The 22,523-nt window shown below is 42.3% G+C and overlaps 1 protein-coding gene across 1 annotated transcript in view; it reads left to right on the top strand.

Annotated features, from left to right (window-relative positions):
- The window catches only part of LOC124607395 (receptor-type guanylate cyclase gcy-19), a 444,813-nt gene that overhangs the window by 153,353 nt on the left and 268,937 nt on the right, over window positions 1–22,523 (top strand). The window contains exon 3 of the mRNA XM_047139717.1: window positions 3,029–3,163. Within this exon, the coding sequence (XP_046995673.1) occupies window positions 3,029–3,163 (135 nt within the window). The remainder of the gene's footprint in view (window positions 1–3,028; window positions 3,164–22,523) is intronic.

The raw sequence follows: 22,523 nt of genomic DNA, 5'->3' as shown, positions 1-22,523 counted from the left end.
TGTAGGATCCGCATCAGGTGGGACTGATGGATGACATCAAAAAAGTTCAAAGAAGGGCGGCTCGTTTTGTATTATGGCGAAATAGGGGAGTTAGTGCCACAGACATGATACATTAATTGGAGTGGCAATCATTAAACAAAGGCGTTTTTCGTCGCGACGGGATCTTGTCATAAAATTTCAATCACCAGTTTTCTCCTCCGAATGCGGGAAAATTCTGTTGGCACCTACCTACACAGAGAGAAATGATCATCACGATAAAATAAGAGAAATCAGGGCTCGCACAGAAAAATTTAAGCGCTCGTTTATCCCGCGCGCCGTTCGAGAGTTGAACGGTAGAGACAGCTTGAAGGTGGTTCATTGAACCCTCTGCCAGACAATTGCGAATAGCAGAGTAATCACTTAGATGTAGAATTAAGGAGTTTATTGAAATAAAGACCCCGGAAAACCTAATAAACAGAGACGGAGCTGTGAATTTAAACGAGGTTTGGTATTCGGTACTGAATTTATTGCCTCGCCTGGCATCGTCTCCACAAGAGCTGGGAAACGCTGAGGAAATCAGCGTTTCACGAGATATCGATGTGGGCTGCGAAAAACAAAAGATCATCAAAGGGCGCAATGGGAATCGGAAGTGGAACTCGACTATAAATTGCGATGCGAGACAAACAAATGTTCACAGTCTGGCTGGAGTGCAGGCACTGAGTACACTTAACAGCAAAACTCGCAGCACCTGAAAATGATGGCTGGGTTGCTGGACGATATGCTGTGCATAAAACGGAAACAACAGCGCGGCTGAACACCCGGAAACACAACATTAATCAGTCACGCCGAGAGAACCTGAGAGATCACTTTGAAGTGCTGAGTGATATTGACAAGGGATTTCGGATCGATTCCGTATTCCTGGATTTCCGGAAGGCTTTTGACAGTGTACCACACAAGCGGCTCGTAGTAAAATTGCGTGTTTATGGAATATCGTCTCAGTTATGTGACTGGATTTGCGATTTCCTGTCAGAGAGTTCACAGTTCGTAGTAATTGATGGAAAGTCATCGAGTAAAACAGAAGTGATTTCAGGCGTTCCCCAAGGTGGTGTTATAGGCCCATTGCTGTTCCTTATCTGCATAAACGATTTGGGAGACAATCTGAGCAGCCGTCTTCGGTTGTTTTCTGATGTCGTTTATCGACTAATAAAGTCATCAGAAGACCAAAACAAAATGCAAAACGATTTAGAAAAGATATCTGAATGGTGCGAAAAGTTGCAGTTGACCCTAAATAACGAAAAGTGTGAGGTCATCCACATGAGTACTAAAATGAACTCGTTAAACTTCGGTTAGACGATAAGTCAGTCTAATCTAAAAGCCGTAAATTCAACTAAATACCTAGGAATTACCATTACGAACAACTTAAATTGGAAGGAACACATAGAGAATGTTGTGGGAAAGGCTAACCAAAGGCTGCGTTTTATTGGCAGGACACTTTGAAAATTTAAGAGACCTACTAAGGAGACTGCCTACACTACGCTTGTCCGTCCTCTCTTAGAATACTGCTGCGCTGTGTGGGATCCTTACTAGGTAGGACTGACGGAGTACATCGGCAAAGTTTAAAGAAAGGCAGCAAGTTTCGTATTATCGCGAAACATGGGAGAGAGTGTCACAGAAATGATCGGGATTTGGGCTGTAAATCATTAGAAGAAAGGCATTTTTCGTTGCGACGGAATCTTCTCACGAAATTCCAATCACCAACTTTCTCCTCCGAATGCGAAAATATTTTGTTGACACCGACCTACATAGGGCGGAACGATCACCACAATAAAAAAAGGGAAAGATATAGGTGTTCATTTTTTCGGCGCGCTATACGAGATTGGAATAATAGATAAATGTGAAGGTGGTTCGATGAACCCTCTGCCAGGCACTCAAATGTGATTTTCAGAGTATCCCTTTAGCATTTACCCCCCCCCCCCCCCCCCCGTAAACGAAAAAATTGCCAAAAATTGACATGTTGAGAATCGTGGTAGTAATATTATAAGTTTTGTAAATGAATCGGCAACCACCCACAAATATGGTTTAAGGTTTATTTGGATCAAACCATGGTCTCTGATTTCTTACAAATCCATCTTCAGACGGTTGTTATGCGTTTCGTTGTTTTCTTGTTGCGGGCTCATCTTGTATCCACTGGTTACGCTCACAGCATGAGTAACCTAACATCTTTATGACTGTAAGATGTTTGAAAACAATGTTTATGTGACTCACGAGGAGCTGGGCCAGGCTTTGTAAATGTTTATCGTGTGTGCTGCCATTAAATAGATCATGTAGTGGTGTAAGGTGTTTTTCAGTAAACTGAACAAGGCTCGCATATTGGACGTTCGCAAATATGTTGATTTCAAAATTCGCAACAAACACATAGGGCGACTTCGTCACACAGGCGCATACAGCAGATAAGTAAGTTTAAATAACTTTAAAGCCTTTTCTTAAACACTTCGATAGAAGTGATAAGAAATAAATCTCTCGTAAGCTTTACCAAACAGCGAAAAAACGTTTTCTGTCCATTCTAGTGCAGCAAACCACTAACGGATACAAAACGAGGCCCAGTAAGAAAACAACAAAACATGTAACAATTATCTGAAGATTGATTTGTAAAAAACCCGAAACCGGTCAAGGTTTGATCAAACTAAACCTTGTTAAACCATCCTTGTGACTCGTTGCTGTTTCTCTTCGTTGTTGTGATGCAAAATTCGAACGAATGTTTTCAGTTTTACGATCAAAGATAAATGCACAATACTTCGACTTTCAAAAGGCTAGAAACAATTTAATTTATTAAAACTTTTCGCTGAGTGGTAGGTCTTGTTAGATTGAGGACAGCTGAGCCCAGTAATGAGTGAAGGGCTCAAAGAACAATATAGGGAAGAAAAAGAACAATTTAAAATGTGTAATTTTCGTAAAGTAATGTCCGCTCATAGACGTCCTGTTACGTGACGAGTCGTTCTGCAGACTTTGTTGCAGCTTGGTCGCTGACTGGATTTCGGTGGTGTTGCAGGTCCAACCTGACGCAGCGCTTCCTGGTGACGGATGAGGCGCTTGCAACCATGGACTCGTGGCCCACAGTCTCGTTGCCGGGCTTTGAGGGGGAGCTCAACAAGTCCTCCTTCATCAACAGACTCATAGAGTTCAGGTAGGTGCTCGCAAAATCTGCCGCAATGAACACAAAGTACAGCGTACTGTCATCAGAAATGGCTGTAATCTGATAACAGAGCTGCGCCAAGCAAAGACCACAACATCAGACTGACATCAAACCGTGGGATATGCGCTACATTAGCTTTCTCCATTGCAACTGTGTGGTCTCACAGATGATAAACTGTTGGTGACAATTAGGTTGAGCCAACCCTCCGTGCAGCACTTAGAGAGTAATTTAGCGTGCCATGTTTGAAAGTAAAATGAAGTTCGAGAGCAACAAAGGCTTTGCTTAAATCTGAAGTGTACCTTTATTAAAGCACATGCTGTGCTAAGATTTTGCGGAAGCCTGGTTGGCATTCGTGTAGAAGGTTAGTGGTAGTGAAATAGTCGGTATCTGAACTCGTAGCAAGTATTCGACGGCCTTGTACAGTGCGAGAAGAATATTATTGGCGCGGTAATCAGAGGGTTCCTATCTTTGAGTTTCGTAATAACATGTTTTTTTCCGGTATGGGGTTGTTAGCCCCATGATCAACCCCCAACCTGGAGGGCGTGGATTTGTCTCCCTTAGGGAGACTGGCTTCACCACGCCTCTAGAGCCCTCTCTGCTCTATGTCGTAGGAAATTGAAAAAGACAAGACCGGTGTTAACGCATGGCTCAGAAACACGAAACAAGAAGAGAAGATGGGAGAGAAAAATATTAAGAAAGATTTTTGGAGCCGTGTATGAGTCGGGACAGAGGAGGATAAGAAGAAACAATGAACTGTGTAGAAATCCTGACTTGGTGATTGAAATTAAGTGTAACGGATTGAGATGGCTGGGCCATGTAGAGCGAATGTCGGAGGATCGAGCTGACAAAAAGGTTTACACAGGAAATCCAGGTGGCAAAAGGAGCAAAGCGAGCCCGCAGAAACGATGGCTGGAGGATGTGGAAAATGATTTGAGTGCTGTCAGGAGATGAGCAGAAAATCGTCAGGATTGGGCTGTGATCATCAGAGATGCCAATGCCCTACATGGACTGCAGAGCCAAGGAGTAAGTAAGCAAGTAATCAGAGGGTGACGTTGGACAGTCCTTATTGGTTAAAGTATTCCCTTTTTCCAGGCCACTGTTAAATGATAGTATCTTTAAATGTAAACAGGTGTATTTATTGTTTCTCCTTAATTGCTAACGATTTCAAATAACAAAGGTGTTAGTCCTATCAGATAGCGTAGCAGATGATGCAGTTTATTCGTTTTAACTTGAGACAACTAAATATCTCGAAAATGACTTGTCATATCAAAATATGTTGCAGGTGAGAAGTTAATATTAATAAAAGGGACGTCGGTCTGCACTGCCCTCCTGCGTGGGTGGGGTTCAGCTTTGTATTTTCAAATAGGAACCGTTGTTGCATGTTCGGATTCTACGTCAAAACGTACATTTCACTTCACTTACGTCTCCCAGTCACAACCTTTATGCTCCCACAATTCGTGTTTCCCGCACAAGAAGGCAAATATTACACCGTCGTTTTAACCTGTCGAGGCAGGGTGCATTAATGGTCAATGTCTGTGTTTATACAGCGACTGCATCTTCAAACGACAGCGCCCTTCAGACATGCATGAATTTTGATGATATCGTTTGGCTCGATGAAACATGGTTGAATTTTTAAAAAAATGCTGGAAAGAATGCTGGACCGACAAGACCATCAGCTGTTGTACGACAGCTCCGATCTGCAGAGGAAAGAGAATTATTGTAGCGATTACCGGATATTCAAATGCTTTCATTCCTGATTGTCTGCTCTTATTTATTTCTTATAAGACCTCCGACAACCCACGTAGAGGTGATTTTGTGGACTGCCTTGCTTCGAAACTTAACCAAAAAACCCTTTAGTTGCTATGGATAACGCTCCATATCATTGTGTTATGCAATATCAGGTGCCCACAAAGGCAATGAGGAAGAAGGACATCGTTTGCTGGCTAGAAAAACGTAACACACTTGTTGATCGCCATATGAAAATTGCATGATTAATAGAACTTGTATCACAACAAAAACCTGCGTGTCCAGTTTACCTTATGGAACAAATAGCAAAATAATGCGGGCATAACGTGCTCAGATAGTCACACCGTACCGTTGTCATTTGAACGTATTAGAACACATTTGGGATCATATCAAACGTCACATTATTGTCGAGAATTAAAAAAAAAATACCTTGACTGAAGTGGAACGCCTTTTGAAAGATGCAATCAAAAAAATTGTACCAGATGACTAACACAAAGCAATGAAACATGTATCAGGAATGATACAGGAAACATAAAACAAATCAGGCATATTAACAACACCGCATCGAAGACTTGAGTACATCTATCAGTACGAGCAGCGACACCGGTAATTCTAATGACTCTGCTTTAAGCGGTGTTTTCACATTGCACCAGGCTAGTGTGTAACTACTTTAATGTATTTCTCACTACCGTTAAATCTTAACGGTTGTGAATCTATTTCGATTACTTTCTCTTTCTTGTAGTGAGACTAAGAAATGTTGTTCAGTCAGCTGCTGTCACCTCCTTATGGTACGTTAGGCTGCGATTTTAAAAAAATTTCATTTTGTGTAGACTTCAAGAAGTTATTTCAATGTCGGTAACACTTTTCGTTATATGTAATGACAAGAAAGAAATTTTCCCAAACACAAAAATTTCCCCCAATTTTAATAACAAACTTAAACCCGCAGTAATTAAAATTAAGAAAAGATATTTGACTGATCTAGAAATAATACCAAGAGATGCATCATATGTAAATTTCAGAATTTTTACATTATTTTTGTAGGAGATAGAGGTTTTAAACTTCGTGCTTATTAAGAGCTGAATGTTAACATAGTTCTGTAAAAACGGCGTTTACAAAAGCTTGTATACAGCAAATTCAATACAGTATGCAACAATGAAAAGATTCGTTGCCGAGCCAAGTATTCTGGTAGTCAATGAAATGAAAGTATTGTTGTGAGATCGATAGTTTTTAGATATGACTTCATAAGTTTGAAGCTGTTTGTGAACGGGAAAATGTCTCCTGTTTCAAAGAAAGTTAACGATGCTCTGGTCCTAATTAAATGTAAGAATATATTTAATATATTTTTGGCATGCTGAGAGACAGTGTAGAGATCTACATGTACTTGAATATTGATTTTTGCCCTTCATTATTGTCATAGATAGAAACTTTAAAGCGAATTTTATCGCCACGCAGAGACACGTGGTGTGGTAGCTGCTTGCAGACCGTACGTGCGGCGGCAATGTCAGGGCCCAAAATCAGACTTCAGTGGGAATTCGATGTTTATTCTGGACGAAATATGGCTTTGAACTCCTCTCTCCTTTTCCCTCCCCACTCCTTCCCCCCTCACTTCTCGTCCCTATCCTTCATTCCTGCATATCCCCGTGTTCCCATTCCACCCCTCCTCCCTCTCCTCAAAAACTGTACAGTGAATAATAACTATAATACTACAATACATTTTTAGAACATACTGTCAATATCAAAATGGATACTATTGCACACATTTTTAAGGTTTAACCTGTCGGGTAAAACGTCGGTTATAACTGCTATCTTTAACCCCTCGCTAAACTTTCTCATGGCACATACAAAATCACTTATTTTAATTATTTTCTTACTCTTGCAAACCGAATATTACGTTGAGAAACAATAATTTCTACTTCTATACTCGGATAGGCGATTAGTAAATTATGAACAGAGTTACTATAAAACGTGGAACTTACGAACTACATGACATTCTTTTCGACAGAGATGGAGTCATAGAACATTAAGAATGGCTACGAAGATACTGCGAGAAAAATTAAAATAATCAAAGTAAAAGTGAACATTGATTGCAGTAAGACCGCCAAAAGCTTCGAGATTTTAAGTGATGTACACAGTGTGCCAATAATCAAAATTCCAGTTTCAAAATGTTGTACAGAGAGAAATTTTGGAAACTTGTGGTAAGTTCTACGGGACCAAATTGCTGAGGTCACCGGTCCCTAGGCTTACACACTACTTAATCTGTCTTAAACTAACTAACTAACTTACGCTAAGGACAAGACACTCAGCCATGCCCCAGGGAGGACTCGAACCTCCGCCGGGGGGAGCTGCGCGAACCGCGGCAAGGTGCCTTAGACCGCACGGTAGAAAGAGAGCCACTGGTCAGAATGAAGTCAAAATCGAATAGCATGTTATTGGCGCAAGGAGAAACATTACGAAACAAAAAATTTTAGCAATTATTTGTCCAATAGATGGCGCTGTAAATAGGGTCGGCTACAAATGACAAATGAATCGCAATACGGCGGGCATAGTTCGAGTTGCACATCACACCTACTCATACTGCTCACTGTGCTTCACTGCACAAGTTAGGTAAACGCATCCACCACGGGAGGGAAGTATCAAATCTGATGGGAAAAACTGATTTTGAATCATCCTGAGTCCAAAACCTGCATTGAAAACGACGTCGGTTTTTAATTGTCTTAGAGCACAAAGCAGCATAACAAGCAAAATGACACCGATTTCTAACTGTCGTGAGACTGGTGCAGGACACATTCAGTATGTTGTCCACCGTTTCGTGCCACAAGTTGAAACCGAGTGCCAGAATTTTCCACAACAAATCGGTGTGTATTGGAGATAAAGTTCAGAATGCATTGCGTTCTGAGTGCCTTCGCTTCAGCCACGTTCGTAATTGGAGCACTAAACACAACGTCTTTCCGATAACCCCACAGCCAGAAGCCACACGGATTGAGATCAAGTAATCTGGACGACCAGACCGTAGGGAAATGACAGCAGACAAATCTAGCATTTCGGAAATCTCTCTACAGCAGCCACTTCACTGGCTTTGCAATGTGCGGAGGAGCGCTACCTCACAGAAAAAGGATCCTACCACCATATCCACGCTGTGAAGGGTTGTAATGACGATGGCGCGCGAAAGACTCTCATAGCGTTTACCAGTAACAGTGTAGCTAACAGGACCGGCAGGACTCATCCCCTCGGAAAAATAGCGCCCTGCGATGGACAATACCGTTGACCCACAGCACACAGTCATATTTGAAGAGTGAAGTGGTACCGGCTCATGTGTACAGTTTTTCTGTTAAGCATATTCTGCAATTTTGCGTATCGACATGTCTTTGGAGATGGAAATGAAATTACTCTGTCCACAGAATATTTCACGGCCATTCATTGTCCTCTTCCATGGGAGCAAGGAATTCCAGAACGAACGTCTGTCCTGCTCGCAGGTCAGCTGGGATCAGCTCCTGAACGTGGACGATTCTGTATGGTTAGCAATGCTGGAAGTTTTGTATGATTTTATGGACCGCCTCGCAGGCATGTGCAGCTTTCGGGCAATCCTTCGTGCACTGCATGTTCGCGTACCACCACTTGGCGCCTCCTGCAGTGCTGCGGCCACATCTTCGACAGACGTAGGACCAACTGCTTTCCTTTCTCTGCTACGCTGCACTTCAAACTAACGTGCCTTTTCGAATTTTGTAATCATTTCAGAAAAATGGTTCAAATGGCTCTGAGCAGTATGGGACTTAACTTCTGAGGTTATCAGTCCCCAAGAACTTAGAACTACTTAAACCTAATTAACCTAAGGACATCACAAACGCCCCTGACCGAGGAAGGATTCGAACCTGCGACCGTAGCGGGCGCGTGGTTCCAGACTGTAGTGCCTAGAACCGCTCGGCCACCTCGGCCGGCTGTAATCTTTTCCTCCAGACCATTACCATACATCGGTTCAAAGCCTTTTTTCATACACCTGAGTGTCCGGAACTTTGCAGGGCTAGTGGTTTACAGTCACCTTCTTGTAAAAGAGCTTTACCAGCAGCGCGCGACCTTCATGGGGAAAGTAGTTTTGGGAATCTCGGACGCAAACTAAAGAACAGCCGTTTGCCGCGCGTCTGTTGGTGTGCATATTACGACGCTTACAGCACCACCTGTCGATCAAATCTACGTTAATTGTTTTCCCACGACGTCCCCCGCCCCCCACCCCCCAATCCCCCCGCGTCAATAACACGCTGTTCAAATTTGACGTCATTCTGAACAGTGGTTCCCTTTCTACAGGAGCATTAATTATGGACATCCTATGTGTCGATTTTAAGCTGTATAATATGTAATGTAGGTTCACTTTTTCGCTTTTAGAGAAATGAGGCTGTAAAAGAAACTTTAAAGGCGGACGAACAAACAGTAATATTCCCATGCGTTAACCGTCACGCTTGTAGAGATGTGTTCCACAATGCTGGTCCTACATGTAAGTTATATCACTTAAGGCTACAGTACCATATGGACATAAGACTACGAAATCACAAAATTCTCCCAATCACATGCCACTTGTGGTAAGATACGTTTCACAACTACACTACTGGCCATTAAAATTGCTATACCAAGAAGAAATGCAGATGATAAACGGGTATTCATTGGGCATATATATTATACTAGAACTGACATGTGAGAAATCAGTACCCAGAACAACCACCTCTGGCGGTAATAACGACCTTGATACACCTGGACATTGAGTCAAACAGAGCTTGCATTGCGTGTACAGGTACAGCTGCCCATGCAGCTTCAACACGACACCACAGCTCATCAAGAGTAGTGACTGGCGTATTGTGACGAGTCAGTTGCTCGACCACCATTGACCAGACGTTTTCACTTGGTGAGAGATCTGGAGAATGTGCTGGCTAGAGCAGAAAGGCCCGTACAGGACCTACAACATGCGGTCGTGCATTATTCTGCTGAAATGTAGGATTTCGCAGGGATCGAATGAAGGGTAGAGCCACGGGTCGTAACACATCACAAATGTAACGTCCACTGTTCGAAGTGCTGTCAATGAGAACAAGAGGTGACCGAGACGTGTAACCAATGGCACCCCATACCATCACGCCGGGTGATACGCCAGTATGGCGATGACGAATACATGCTTCCAATGTGCGTTCACCGCGATGTCGCCAAAGACGGATGCGACCATCATGATGCTGTAAACAGAATCTGGATTCATCCGAAAAAATGACGTTTTGCCTTTCGTGTACCCAGGTGCGTCGTTGACTACACATCGCAGGCGCTCCTATCTGTGATGCAGCGTCATGTGTAACCGCAGCCATGGTCTCTGAGCTGATAGTCCACGCTGCTGCAAACGTCGTCGAACTGTTCGTGCAGATGGTTGTTGTCTTGCAAACGTCCCCATCTGTTGACTCAGGGACCGAGACGTGGCTGCACGTTCCGTTACAGCCATGCGAATAAGATGCCTGTCATCTCGACTGCTAGTGATACGAGGCCGTTGGGATCCAGCACGGCGTTCCGTATTACCCTCCTGATCCCACCGATTCCATATTGGATCTCGACCGACGCGAGCAGCAATGTCGCGATACGATAAACCGCAATCGCGATAGGCTACAATCCGGCCTTTATCAAAGTCTGAAACGTGATGGTATACATTTCTCCTCCTTACACGAGGCATTACAACAACGTTCCACGAGGCAACGCCGGTCAACTGCTGTTTGTGTATGAGAAATCTGTTGGAAACTTTCCTCATGTCAGCACGTTGTAGGTGTCGCCACCGGCGCCAGCCTTGTGTGAATGCTCTGAAAAGCTAATCATTTGCATATCACAGCACCTTCTTCCAGTCGGTTAAATTTCGCGTCTGTAGCACGTGATCTTCGTGGTGCAGCAATTTTAATGGCCAGTAGTGTAACAAAGGGAGAGCACGACGTTGGGATCACAGATTAAATTCAGGCTTTATACGTCTTTAGTAGGCCACTAAAACAACATAATGCGCAAAAAAAAGTTGAAAGTAAGGCGCACTACTCTGACAATTCGGAGAAAATCGCAATAGAAGTTTTACTCGTCTATTATGTAACTGGTGTATCTGTGCGAAGGTACCGTCCATGAGTAGTCGTTGTGGTCCAGTTCCACTTCGAGCGCCGAACGGGACGGTTCTTGTTTATTTCACTTACCGCAGCGACGCTTGTGTGAAGTTTTACTTAAAGCTCTGTATATAGGATACAGAGCTTATACAGAGCTTTAGTTTTCCTCGTTAGTGTTTTCCCTGCCGACTGAGTCGCAACGCCTCCGCCCCGCCTTACAGTCTTTCTGTGTTCTCTACCTGCAGCGGCATCGGCCACTTCGGTATGGCCACCATGGTTTCCACGTGTTTTCCACGAAAAGGTACTGTGAGCTTTACTTTCAATGAAGCAACGCGACACATACAGCCCGGGTCTCTAGAAATCCACGATTCGCTTGTCGATAAAATTCCTGTGATCTTTGATCAGGCCACACCGCTTATTTTGACGCAGATGAGTACGTGTTTTACGTGAAATTTACGGATCCCCTTCACGTTGAAAGATTACTGTCGCGACATGGTTCTCAAGTCCCGTTCAAGCATCACTATAGTTCCGTTAGTATGGTGTCACTCGCAGATGCTGAAACTGACTGTACCAATGTTCGAATATTCAACCTCCCGCCGGCGGATGATGATAAATTTCTAAAGGACATATTGACTGCTTATGGTAACGTTAGAAACGTCCGTCATGAACTTTGGTCTACTCAACATAGATTACAGTGTTGTAGTGGAATTCGTTCCGTGGAAATACATGTCAAACGCAATATTCCATCACATTTATAAGCGTGTGGTTACCGCATTCGTGTCATGCATACTGGTCGAGAGGGAATCTGCTTCCTATGTAATGAAAGTGTACACATTCGGTCTAATTGCCCGCGGTAGGTTTTCATATTAAAGCTGTCATTAGTGCAGTGTCGCAGATTGACGGTTGCTGATCTTGTTTCTTCCATTCCCGCCGTCGGACCTACTTTTTCTTCAGATCGTAATGAACAAAAAGTCAGTTCTGATAATGGTGTACAGGAATTTACCTCTTCAACAGGTTCAGAACCCTGTTGTCCACAGGACAGAACCTGTAATAGTGACAAACAAGTGACGTCGCACTCAAGATTGTGAGGATGAGGATTTGGCTGTGCCTCCTGCCCCAGCCTCCTCCACATCGATTGTTTGTACTGCTCTTCTCGACGCTACGATACTTCTCGTCTGTGGTGCGGTGAGTGGCGAAGAAGTTGTCTCCAGCATCCCTCCTGCTCGCGAAGTGGCTCCTTCTGAGCTGCCTGTGTATGGAGAGGGAGCGGAGTCCCTCCCTCCCCCCCCCCCCCCCACCCTCCCTTTCGTCTTTGTGTCGTTCGTTACACTCTCACAAGGGGAGGCCGCCAATTGTGAAATTCAGATTGGATTCATACTGCGCATAATAAAAGCTCATGGCCAGAGGTGTAATGTGGCAGCGCACCAAGATGCACTTCTCAGCCGTTGTCGAGAAAATCGACAGTTAAAAGAAACCGCTGCGGTGAAATACTCTCTACGATTACTGATTTTCCTACAGCTTCGTGGCTCAGCGGTAAGCTCTTGGGTTCGTGATCCGAAGATCGCCGGATCGAATCTCGCACCATGCAAGTTTTTTTTTTTTGGATTTTTTTTTTGTAATTCAAATATGCGTATATATATATATATATATACACACACACATATATATATATAATTCCCGCCAATCAGTTGCAACAATTATGCATTTAATAATTTGTTGAAAGTCGTTTGTCGCGGAAAAACTGGTGACTTCGAACATCACTATGTTTTCCGCAAACAAAGTTGTATTTCACAAATTTTATTAATTGTCTTCATAATGTTAACCACGTATAGTTAACGGAAGACGTAGAAACGATATTCCGAAACGAATACGTATAGCGTAAGTCAAACGTTCGAATTAAAATAGAGACCCCACGAACACAAATTCGCTGTGGCAGGTATGAAATATAAACTCCGTTACTCGCTCGTTACACTTGAAGGACAAATGTTGAATGGGCCGAAACGAGCCGCCGCATAACAGCGTAGTTGCGTGCTAACTTCGAAAGAAGGTAGATGCGGTCCCTAGCGCAACTTATAACATCGTCGAAAATCAGTGCGTACGTGAGAGCTTTGGTACACCCTGTTAAACAAACGGAAAAATGGAGGCGGTACAATTGGAGAGCGATCCGCCTTCACCAGCATACATAAGCAATTCATTAATAGGTTATATATATATATATATATATATATATATATATATATATATATATATATATATATGAGTAACAAAATACTAATAATAAAAAAAATTGCATGGCGCGAGCTTCGATCCGGCGACCTTCGGATTACAAACCCAAGCGCTTACTGCTGAGCCACGAAGCTGTGCAGAAATTAGTAATCGTAGAGAGTATTTCACCGCAGCGGTTTCTTTTAACTGTCGATTTTCTCGACAACGGCTGAGAAGTGCATCTTGGTGCTTTGCCACATTACACCTCTGGCCATGAGCTTTTATTATGCGCAGTATGAATCCAATCTGAATTTCACAATTGGCGGCCTCCCCTTGTGAGACGATGCAATCAATGCTCCTTCGCCTTCAGCCGCCGACGGTTTCCTGAATTTGCTGCCTACGACAGCTCTGCGAATTGTAGATGTTAGCCGTGTAAAGGCAAAATTGTTGACCTTGAAGAGAATATAAATGGAAAGTTTGAAAATGCTATTCAAGCCACGCTCATTGGTGACGGAAGAACTGACCTCCTTACATCATTTGCTTCGGCATCAGACCCGTCACCGACGCGCTTTTATTCACTCTCTCACTGCACGTAATGGACGTATCGTAATGGCGCAAGTTGATACTGTGCGTGTCATGTAGACATCTAGTCCGGTGAAACCGTTTACGACCTACTAGTCAGCATCTTGGCTACGACAATTACACCTGAACATAATGAAACGTTCGTAGCTGCATTTCAGCCTGAGGAATTTTAGAAACTTACTGTGGGATCGCCTTCTCCGGTGTGGATGGACTTCCTAAGGAATTTTACGTACACTTTTGGCCATTATTGGAAGCTACCTTTACGTCCCCTCTGAATGAAGTGTTACAGGGAAGAGCAGTGCCGACCTCGTTCAAAGTGGAAAAAATTGTTTTATCCCGAAACGCCCTAGACCGGCTGCCCCTGATGGATTTAGCCCAATTACTTTGTTAAACTTTGATTTAGACTGTGGCGAGGGCAGTTCATAGTAGGATGTCGGCTCTGATGGAGACAACTGTTGCAAAACATCAAAGCAGCGTACCTGGTCGCACCATTCTTACCCTACAATCGAGAGTCGTTGACGTGGTTTCGGTTGCTGCTGTAACGTCCGTCCCTTGTGCCCTTGCTTTTCTAGACTTCGATAAAGCTTTGATCGTGTTAATCACGTCCATTTGCTTCGGATTCTGAAGGCAGTTCGTTTTACTGTTGACAAACGGCGAGTGCTCTCAAATCTGTTGACGTGTATTTTAGTTTCGGTGCTTGTTAATGGCCAACTGACGCACCCGATAAATATCCATTGGTGAGTGCCTCAAAGAAGCCCGCTGTCAACGTCTTTGTTTGTGTTGTCTCTAGAGCCCCTGCTTCGAATGCCCACATTCCAGCTGAACGGTTGGACGCTTTCCGCAGGGACTATAGTTGTTCCTGCATACGCAGATAACGTGATAGTTCTACTCCGCAAACCTGCTGAGATACCTCGACTGAGGGCTTTAATGGATGATTATTGCCGGAGCTCAGGTGCACTACTTAATGAAGGTAAATGCAGGCTTCTTACTTTGCGAGGTTTTGATGACACGGTTGTACCCTGGGCTGCTGCAGTGGATCTGCATACGTCTCTTGGTATCATAATTAAGCGTTGTTCATTCAAAATGGCGACGCTCAACTGGAAGTCTGATACGGAAAAAATTCAGGGAGCGATACTAGGACATGAAAGGTGTTCTCTTACTCTGCTCCAGGGAGTCCGAATACTGGATACATATGTCTTATGCAAAGCTTATTACGTGGTCCAAGTTTATCCGCTTTCCTCGACGATGGCGAAGAAACTACAACAATTGTCTGCTCGTGTCTTATGGAAAAGTCGTATTTCCCTTACGGTATGAGGTGGTCATGACGTCTTGTTCCCTTCGTGGGTTGGGCCTGGCTGATATACGAAGTAAGATGCAAATGCTATATGTGCGACGTACTGGTTTGACGATGACTCAAGAAACTCACACAGTCACGTCTCGTTCATTTCTCTGTGTCCGTCCTGCTAGTCTTGAACCCCCTATTGACGCTGGTCGCATAAATTATAAGTTAAAACACATTCGTGACTTCTATCTTGCGGTGAGCTATTTAGGGGCTGACATTTCATGGAGACCCACCCTCACCATGAAATTCCTTAAGAAACTTTGAGCAGCAGTCCTTTGCCTGAACCTCGTTGAAAGAGAATCGCTGCAAACAACCTGCGACATTTTGGTTCAATATCAATCTTCCGATTTTGCCGATGCGAGTAGCGCTCATGTTGTATAACGTAGTAAATAACTTGAGTCCATGAAGAAGCGACTTTTCCGTACTGGGCTTAGCGACACGGATTTCTGTAGTCGTTGTGCGTCTATAGTTGCGGTACGACATCGCCTTACTGGTGGTGGTCATATGGCAAATTGGTCTTGGATTAGGACACAATTGTCCTTCCTTCCTCGATCTTCTGAGACCGTATACACTACGGACATCATATTGCGCCCATATTCTTTCTTTTTTCCGCGGTCGGAAACCAATACCGTTTTGTGGTTGCTGGGACACTTCGTTCATTATGTTGTAGAAGGCAAGGGGGAACATCACACGAACTTCGAACTTCATGCAGTACATGATCACGGCTTATTGGACATGCTTGCGAATGCCTCGGTATGGAGACCTCTTCGCCAACATGTTCAATTTTCTTTTCCGTCGCAAGATGTTGATTACCTTCATTTTTCTGATGATTGGTTTGTTATCTATGTTCACATCTGATTTGCTTCAGCTTGTTCTCTCCTAGCTTCCCTGCTCGTTTTGTTTTGTGGAAACTCAGTATTGCTCCAGTTCTACTGTAAAATGTGTATAGATGAAGTATATTTCCACAAGAACGTATAAAATCTTTTCAATCCAATTGGAAATTTTCTTAGTTTGCTATGTAGAATATAATCTGATTTCGTTGTCTTTCCGCTTTTCGATTCCTTATGAAAATTAAAAAAAGAAATATAAAAAATACAAAATACATTTTTTAAATTAATAAAATATAAAAATCTATTATGGATTTCGATGGCAAAGAAATAGCAGTTGGATTACACTTAAGGAAATGTAATGGGTATCGTATACAGGCAGCATGTTATGCTTGAAAAGAGAAAGAAGTTAAAAAATGTGAAAAATATATTAATTCCTCACAGTCGACATATTCTAGCATCACTAGGATACACAGCGCTATAAATATTATCCTCATTCTCTGTGAGTCTTCTTAGAGAGTGTGGTGAATAAAGAAAAAGAAGGTGAATTACATGATGAATACGAGAAAAACTTCTCGTTGACGACTCTAAAAATGTTACTCTGTTTTTCACTTCCAATAACATAAGTGTAAACCATTAGGTGAACCAGCTTCCGCTGACTGTGATTCCGTATCGACTGTGATGCAACATGAAAACACTCACAAACTGCCTTGTAGTAGTCATCTGTGTATTGAAGGAAGACTTTTTGATAAAATGGGTGTGCAGACAGCTGCTGGCATTGACTTAAATACTAAACTGTGCACTTCACTTGATTTAGAAATTCGATTAACCTAACTAGTGTATCGACTCAGAATTGATGATCGATAAATGATTAGTGCTTAACGGCACAACGGGATCATTAGAGACGCGAATGATTAAAAATTGAGCATGTTTCATGAACATATATGTGGCCCGCAAACTCGTATTTTGTTAGAAATCAAGGAAGGAAAATTTTTCGACTGCTGCTTATGTACCCATAAGGTGTCCGCCATTTAACAGAAGCGCCGCTGCTGTAGCGGTCGCGGTATCTGGGACGGAAGTGGAGAACCAGTGTTCGATACCCAGATGCGTTCTCTACGTTTTTCATTTGTATTTTTTTCTGCGTAGAAACTGCTAAGAATAGGAGGGTTAATAACGTAAGTACGTCAGTACGGAATAATAACAAAGTAAGCAAATAAATTTCTTAAACGTCTTGATTTAGTAATGCATTAAAATTTTAAGCCACGTTTTATCAAAACAATTTCACGTAAGATTTTTGCGAAGACGAGCATTCGGCGTGCGTTACCGCAAAAGAGAGAAAATGTAAATCTTGTTGGTAGTTTATGTGCAACAACCCATTCGTAGACGGCGCAGTATTCCATCACAGGATCTGGAAAGTTATTGCATACGTTTTCCCATGCTTATAAGGAACTAATGATTTATTTGTTCCTCTGGGTGTAGAAGAGGTCAATCGTTTAACCAACTCGTCAAAAAAATGTTTACTGCACTTGCTCCATATCCGAAAAATAGAAGAATTTAATTTGCGAAATACATCTTGAGAGCGTTATAAAACCACGCGATGCTGATAACAAGTTTTCTCTGGCACTGAATTCCTTGGGTGGACAAACTAACACCGTCATGTATGATAGCAAGTTTATACAAACAATGACGAGGGTCAACCGATTTGAGCAGAAGAAGTAATATCGCCCAACTGCACACCCGTGTGCTTGCCATGTGATTTTTATTTTTATCCTCGAGTTAAAAATTTTATTTCTGGGCTTCAAAATTACAGTCTACCTCGGGAAGCTCAGCGGAGTTGTGAGCTGAGAGGATGCAGTAACGATTCACAGCATAATTCAAGATCAACTTTCAGTACAGATTTTTCACATGGTATTACCGTATGCGTTGTAATTCTGGAAAAGGAAATATTTTTAAGTGTATATCAAGTTTGTTTTCCCCCAAATCTTCAGAAGAAACGATGTTGTTGCGCGAATACTGCGTTCGTTGGATGTTACTGGTGCCAGGAATATATTTACTTTGAATTTCTACACGACAAGTACCATCACCTAGTTGTTGTTGTTGTTGTTGTTGTTGTTGTGTTCAGTCCTGAGACTGGTTTGATGCAGCTCTCCATGCTACTCTAACCTGTGCAAGCTTCTTCATCTCCCAGTACTTACTGCAACCTACATCCTTCTGAATCTGCTTAGTGTATTCATCTCTTGGTCTCCCTCTACGATTTTTACCCCCCACGCTGCCCTCCAATGCTAAATTTGCGATCCCTTGATGCCCCAGAACATGTCCTACGAACCGGTCCCTTCTTCGTGTCAAGTTGTGCCACAGACTCCTCTTCTCTCCAATTCTATTCAGTACCTCCTCATTAGTTATGTGATCTACCCATCTAATCTTCAGCACTCTTCTGTAGCACTACATTTCGAAAGCTTCTATTCTCTTCTTGTCCACACTATTTACTGTCCATGTTTCACTTCCATACATGGCTACACTCCATACAAATACTTTCAGAAACGACTTCCTGACACTTAAACCTATTCTCGATGTTAACAAACTTCTCTTCTTCAGAAACGCTTCCCTTGCCATTGCCAGTCTACATTTTATATCCTCTCTACTTCGACCATCATCAGTTATTTTGCTCCCCAAATAGCAAAACTCTTTTACTACTTTAAGTGTCTCATTTCCTAACCTAATTCGCCTAGTAGTTCGAAGGAAATTATTGCCATGTAACAAACTGAGTGAGTCACTGTAAAGCAACCAGGATTAAATTTTTAATTCTTTACTGATCTAAGTCGTTTGAGAACTTTATTTGTCTATCTCGCTTTGATTCTTATTCCTTTACTTACCTTATTAACCCTCCTACTCCGACCAATTTCGGAAACGAAAAACTACAAATAAAAAACCTGCAGAATGCAACTGAGAATAGAACTCAGGATCTCCGCTCCACAGCCAGAGGCCTTCGTCGCAACACCGGCTGTGTTTCTGGTGGAAAATACTGAAAAATACTCGTTTACAATTATTTACAGGTACCACCAATTCTGAGTCAATTGCGCGTCATGAACTTCACGCACTGTTTTCTTATAAACGGACGTTGAGCCCAAAAACCTCAAGCATATTTAATTTAAGGTTGTCCACAAGCGACATCCAGAATTTGAGCCGAATCGGTTGCCCATCTCTGAGGCCTTCTCCTTCTTGTAAATGATGGAATACGGTAGAAATCCACTCATGGGTAGTACAGAGTTCAGGAAGCGCTCCGTACATTTCATCGATTTTTCACGTCAAAATGAAGGAAAACTGAAATCGTTTGTCATTGATGTGAGAACTGAAACGCAAACATTGCTGAGATGCCCAAGAAATACGATATCATACTGTCTGGTTATTCATGATTCTGTAATAAAAACAATTCCTGTAACCCAAGGTATAGCAAGGGGTACCCATTTATAAGAGATTTAACGATGTCATATAAACAAATGAGTGAAAAAGAGAAACACCGTACATATGAAAGTTGTTAAAATGAAGAACAATACTGTTTTTAACAAATTCTCTTCTTTTATTAAGATTTTTTCTACATCTACAAGCGTTTTTTCGGTTACTTTCACTAAAACAGATAATGTGCATACCATTAACCCGTCCACGGTATATTATCCAAACTTTTCCATTGTTCAGATACCTCAGTTCATCCTGTTTGGTGGATACGAAGCACGATGGGATAATCTTGATGTGCCTGTCTCGGAAACAGCCAACATTACTTAATTGAACCACGTTGCTATTTTGTGCACTCGACTGATTTGATAATTCTCTTCCCGTTGCTCAGCCTCTGCATAGGGCTTGCTCTCTCCACATTTCATTGTTTTAACTTGTGCGAAGCCGATTCCTTATTCTCTTGAGGTTATACATAATATTATAACAATTTTTTTAGTGTTAATGTTAGTGGTGCCAGCGAAGAAATTTAAATGTTGTAGCAGCAGAGATCGATCAGTAAGGGTTCGAGGTGCAGTTTTCCTTCTCGCTTTTCACTCATTTCTTTTTCAGAACAGCTGAAATGTTTGGTCAGCAGTTGCAGTACCCTCACAGCTTCGCCGCACACACTCATCCATAGAACACAGAGGGAGCAACAGCCACGTTTGCTGATAACGCATTTCTCGCAGTTTCACAATTGCAGGCACGTATGGGAGCTGTACACTGATAAGCCAAAACATTACGACTGCTGCACACAGCGACGTTAAATGCCGCCAGATGGCGTTTCGGGGCTCGCGAGTCAGTAACAAAAGTATGTAAGCAGACCAAACAAGGACCCTAGCGATTACATGGGCTGCAAATGGGGAAACCCCCGAAGATAAGAGATTGGGACATAGGCCAAAATATTATTACTGAATGCCTGTGAAGGAGTATATCGGAAACGACGAAGGTGGTCAAATGTTCACGTGCTACTCTCGTCAGCGTCTACGGAAAGAGACAGATAGACCGTGAACGTATCTTTAGGCGTTAAATGGTTGGACGTCCACGACTCTTCACAGGAAGTGGGGTTCGGAGGCTTGTCTGCTCTGTAGAGTAGGATAGATGGTAGTCTGTGGCACCTCGGCCCAAAGAGCACAATGCTGGTGGACGCACAAGTGTTTCGGTGCACACTCTTCATCGTACATTGTTGAACATGGAGATCCGCAGCCGACCACCCCAGGTCTGCTGCGTTATCTGTGTGTTCTGCCTCTGGGTTTCCAGAGCACAACCAAGGGATCTGAAAATCCAGAGGCAGAACACACAGACAACACAGCTGACTACATCTCATCAGGAAAAAGAAACATATGGTACCACACTAAGATACAACAATTAAATAGCACATAGAATTGGAAACATTTTGAAAAAGCAAGGTATCTCAATGACATTCAGAACAAACAAACAGCTCAACAAAGGCTCAGACCAGACAAAAGAATATCTGTCAAATTCAACAAGGTTGGAATATACCAACTCTCATGTAACCGCTGTCAGTCCCAATACGTAGGACAAACAAGCAGAAATTTCCGAGCAAGGTACACAGAACACATGAGACCTCTAAAGAGTCACAGCACACATTCCTCTTTCGCAGAACACTAATGAACAAAATTCACAAACCCATTAATATCGAAAGTAATCTTCACATCCTGAAACACAGCAACAGTTCATACCGAAAACTAACAATATAAGAAAATTATTACATACAAAAGGCTATAGAGGAAGGAAAAGACGTAATAAACGCAAACGCAACACTTTGCAACAACACACTCTTTACAGCTCTAAGAGAACTGACACAGGACGCAGAACAGAAAAACACACACGCACACAATCACTCCCCCCATCTCGCACAGAGAAATAAATAAGGAGACGAAGTCATCAGAACGTCCGCTAAAATTTTCATAAACACGTCGCAATATGCGATAAAATTCTCGCGACACAGCAAGACGGCGTAATGTATTGGATCACGAACAAGGTGCGAAAGTTATCATTCTTTGTGTCCAAAAGTAGCTGCAAACCGTCCAAAGCACGTGAGTACATGACGAACTATGTAACAACCTAGTACAGACCAGAACTGTATCCCCAACACACTGCAATCCCAACTGTGTAACGTTGACATACATAAGTTCACGTTTTTGTATTTGTTTGCTAACAGCCACACACGCAGTTGCATAAGACACGAGGTATGCTCAGAAAAACGATAGCAAATAAACGCAGGAAATATACCGGAAACAGTGGCAACAATTGTAAAATCATGGTGTGACGTACAGTAAATAAGGTGTTACGAAATTATTCACAGAAACAATATCTGAAAAAAAACCAGTACTTATATAATAATGTTTTACAGTGTTTTGCAAGTACGCTATTTCTGCATGATTTAGAATCAAAGAACCCACTGATGATGGCGATATTTGTCGCTGAAACTAGTTTGGGGGACAAATAAATAATTAACAAAAATGTTGTGCATCAAGGCGGACCCAAAATCCCATATTGTTCTTTTTGTATGCAAACACAAACCAATGGAAGAGTTTAAAAATAAAATTATGCTTAAAAGATCGATCAAAACAATTAAGTACAATTTACTTGTAAGCTATTAAAAATCAATTCAAAACATATTAAGAACAACAAGTTTCAAAAGTTATTAAATTTTTTTGGCCGACTTGAGTACTGTTGATCAAGAGCCAGCGCAACCCTCTATCTCAGAGTCCAACCGGCTGCACCAAGGTAGTTATTCAGCCTAAATCAGATATAGACACCTCCCGCATAATCGAGACAATTCTGCGCATGGCGCTAGTAATTGCTAGTATCACCTGGAAACAAAAAGGATCTTTAAGTTCAACTAATACTCAAACCATAAATGATCTTTAACTTCTCAATCATGAAACTGAACACATAATTTCTACGAAGGTAATAAGACGCCCACATACCAATAAAGGGGCAGAAACCAAGCCCTCCAGTATTAACAACAAGAAAAAAAATTGTGGCCTTATTACTGACCAAACACAAATACACTATGTGATCAAAAGTATCCGGAC

Source organism: Schistocerca americana, chromosome 3 (assembly GCF_021461395.2).
Source record: "Schistocerca americana isolate TAMUIC-IGC-003095 chromosome 3, iqSchAmer2.1, whole genome shotgun sequence".
NCBI lineage: Eukaryota > Metazoa > Arthropoda > Insecta > Orthoptera > Acrididae > Schistocerca > Schistocerca americana.
The sequence above is the reverse complement of the archived record's forward strand: the minus strand, read 5'-3'. Positions and strand labels throughout refer to the sequence as shown.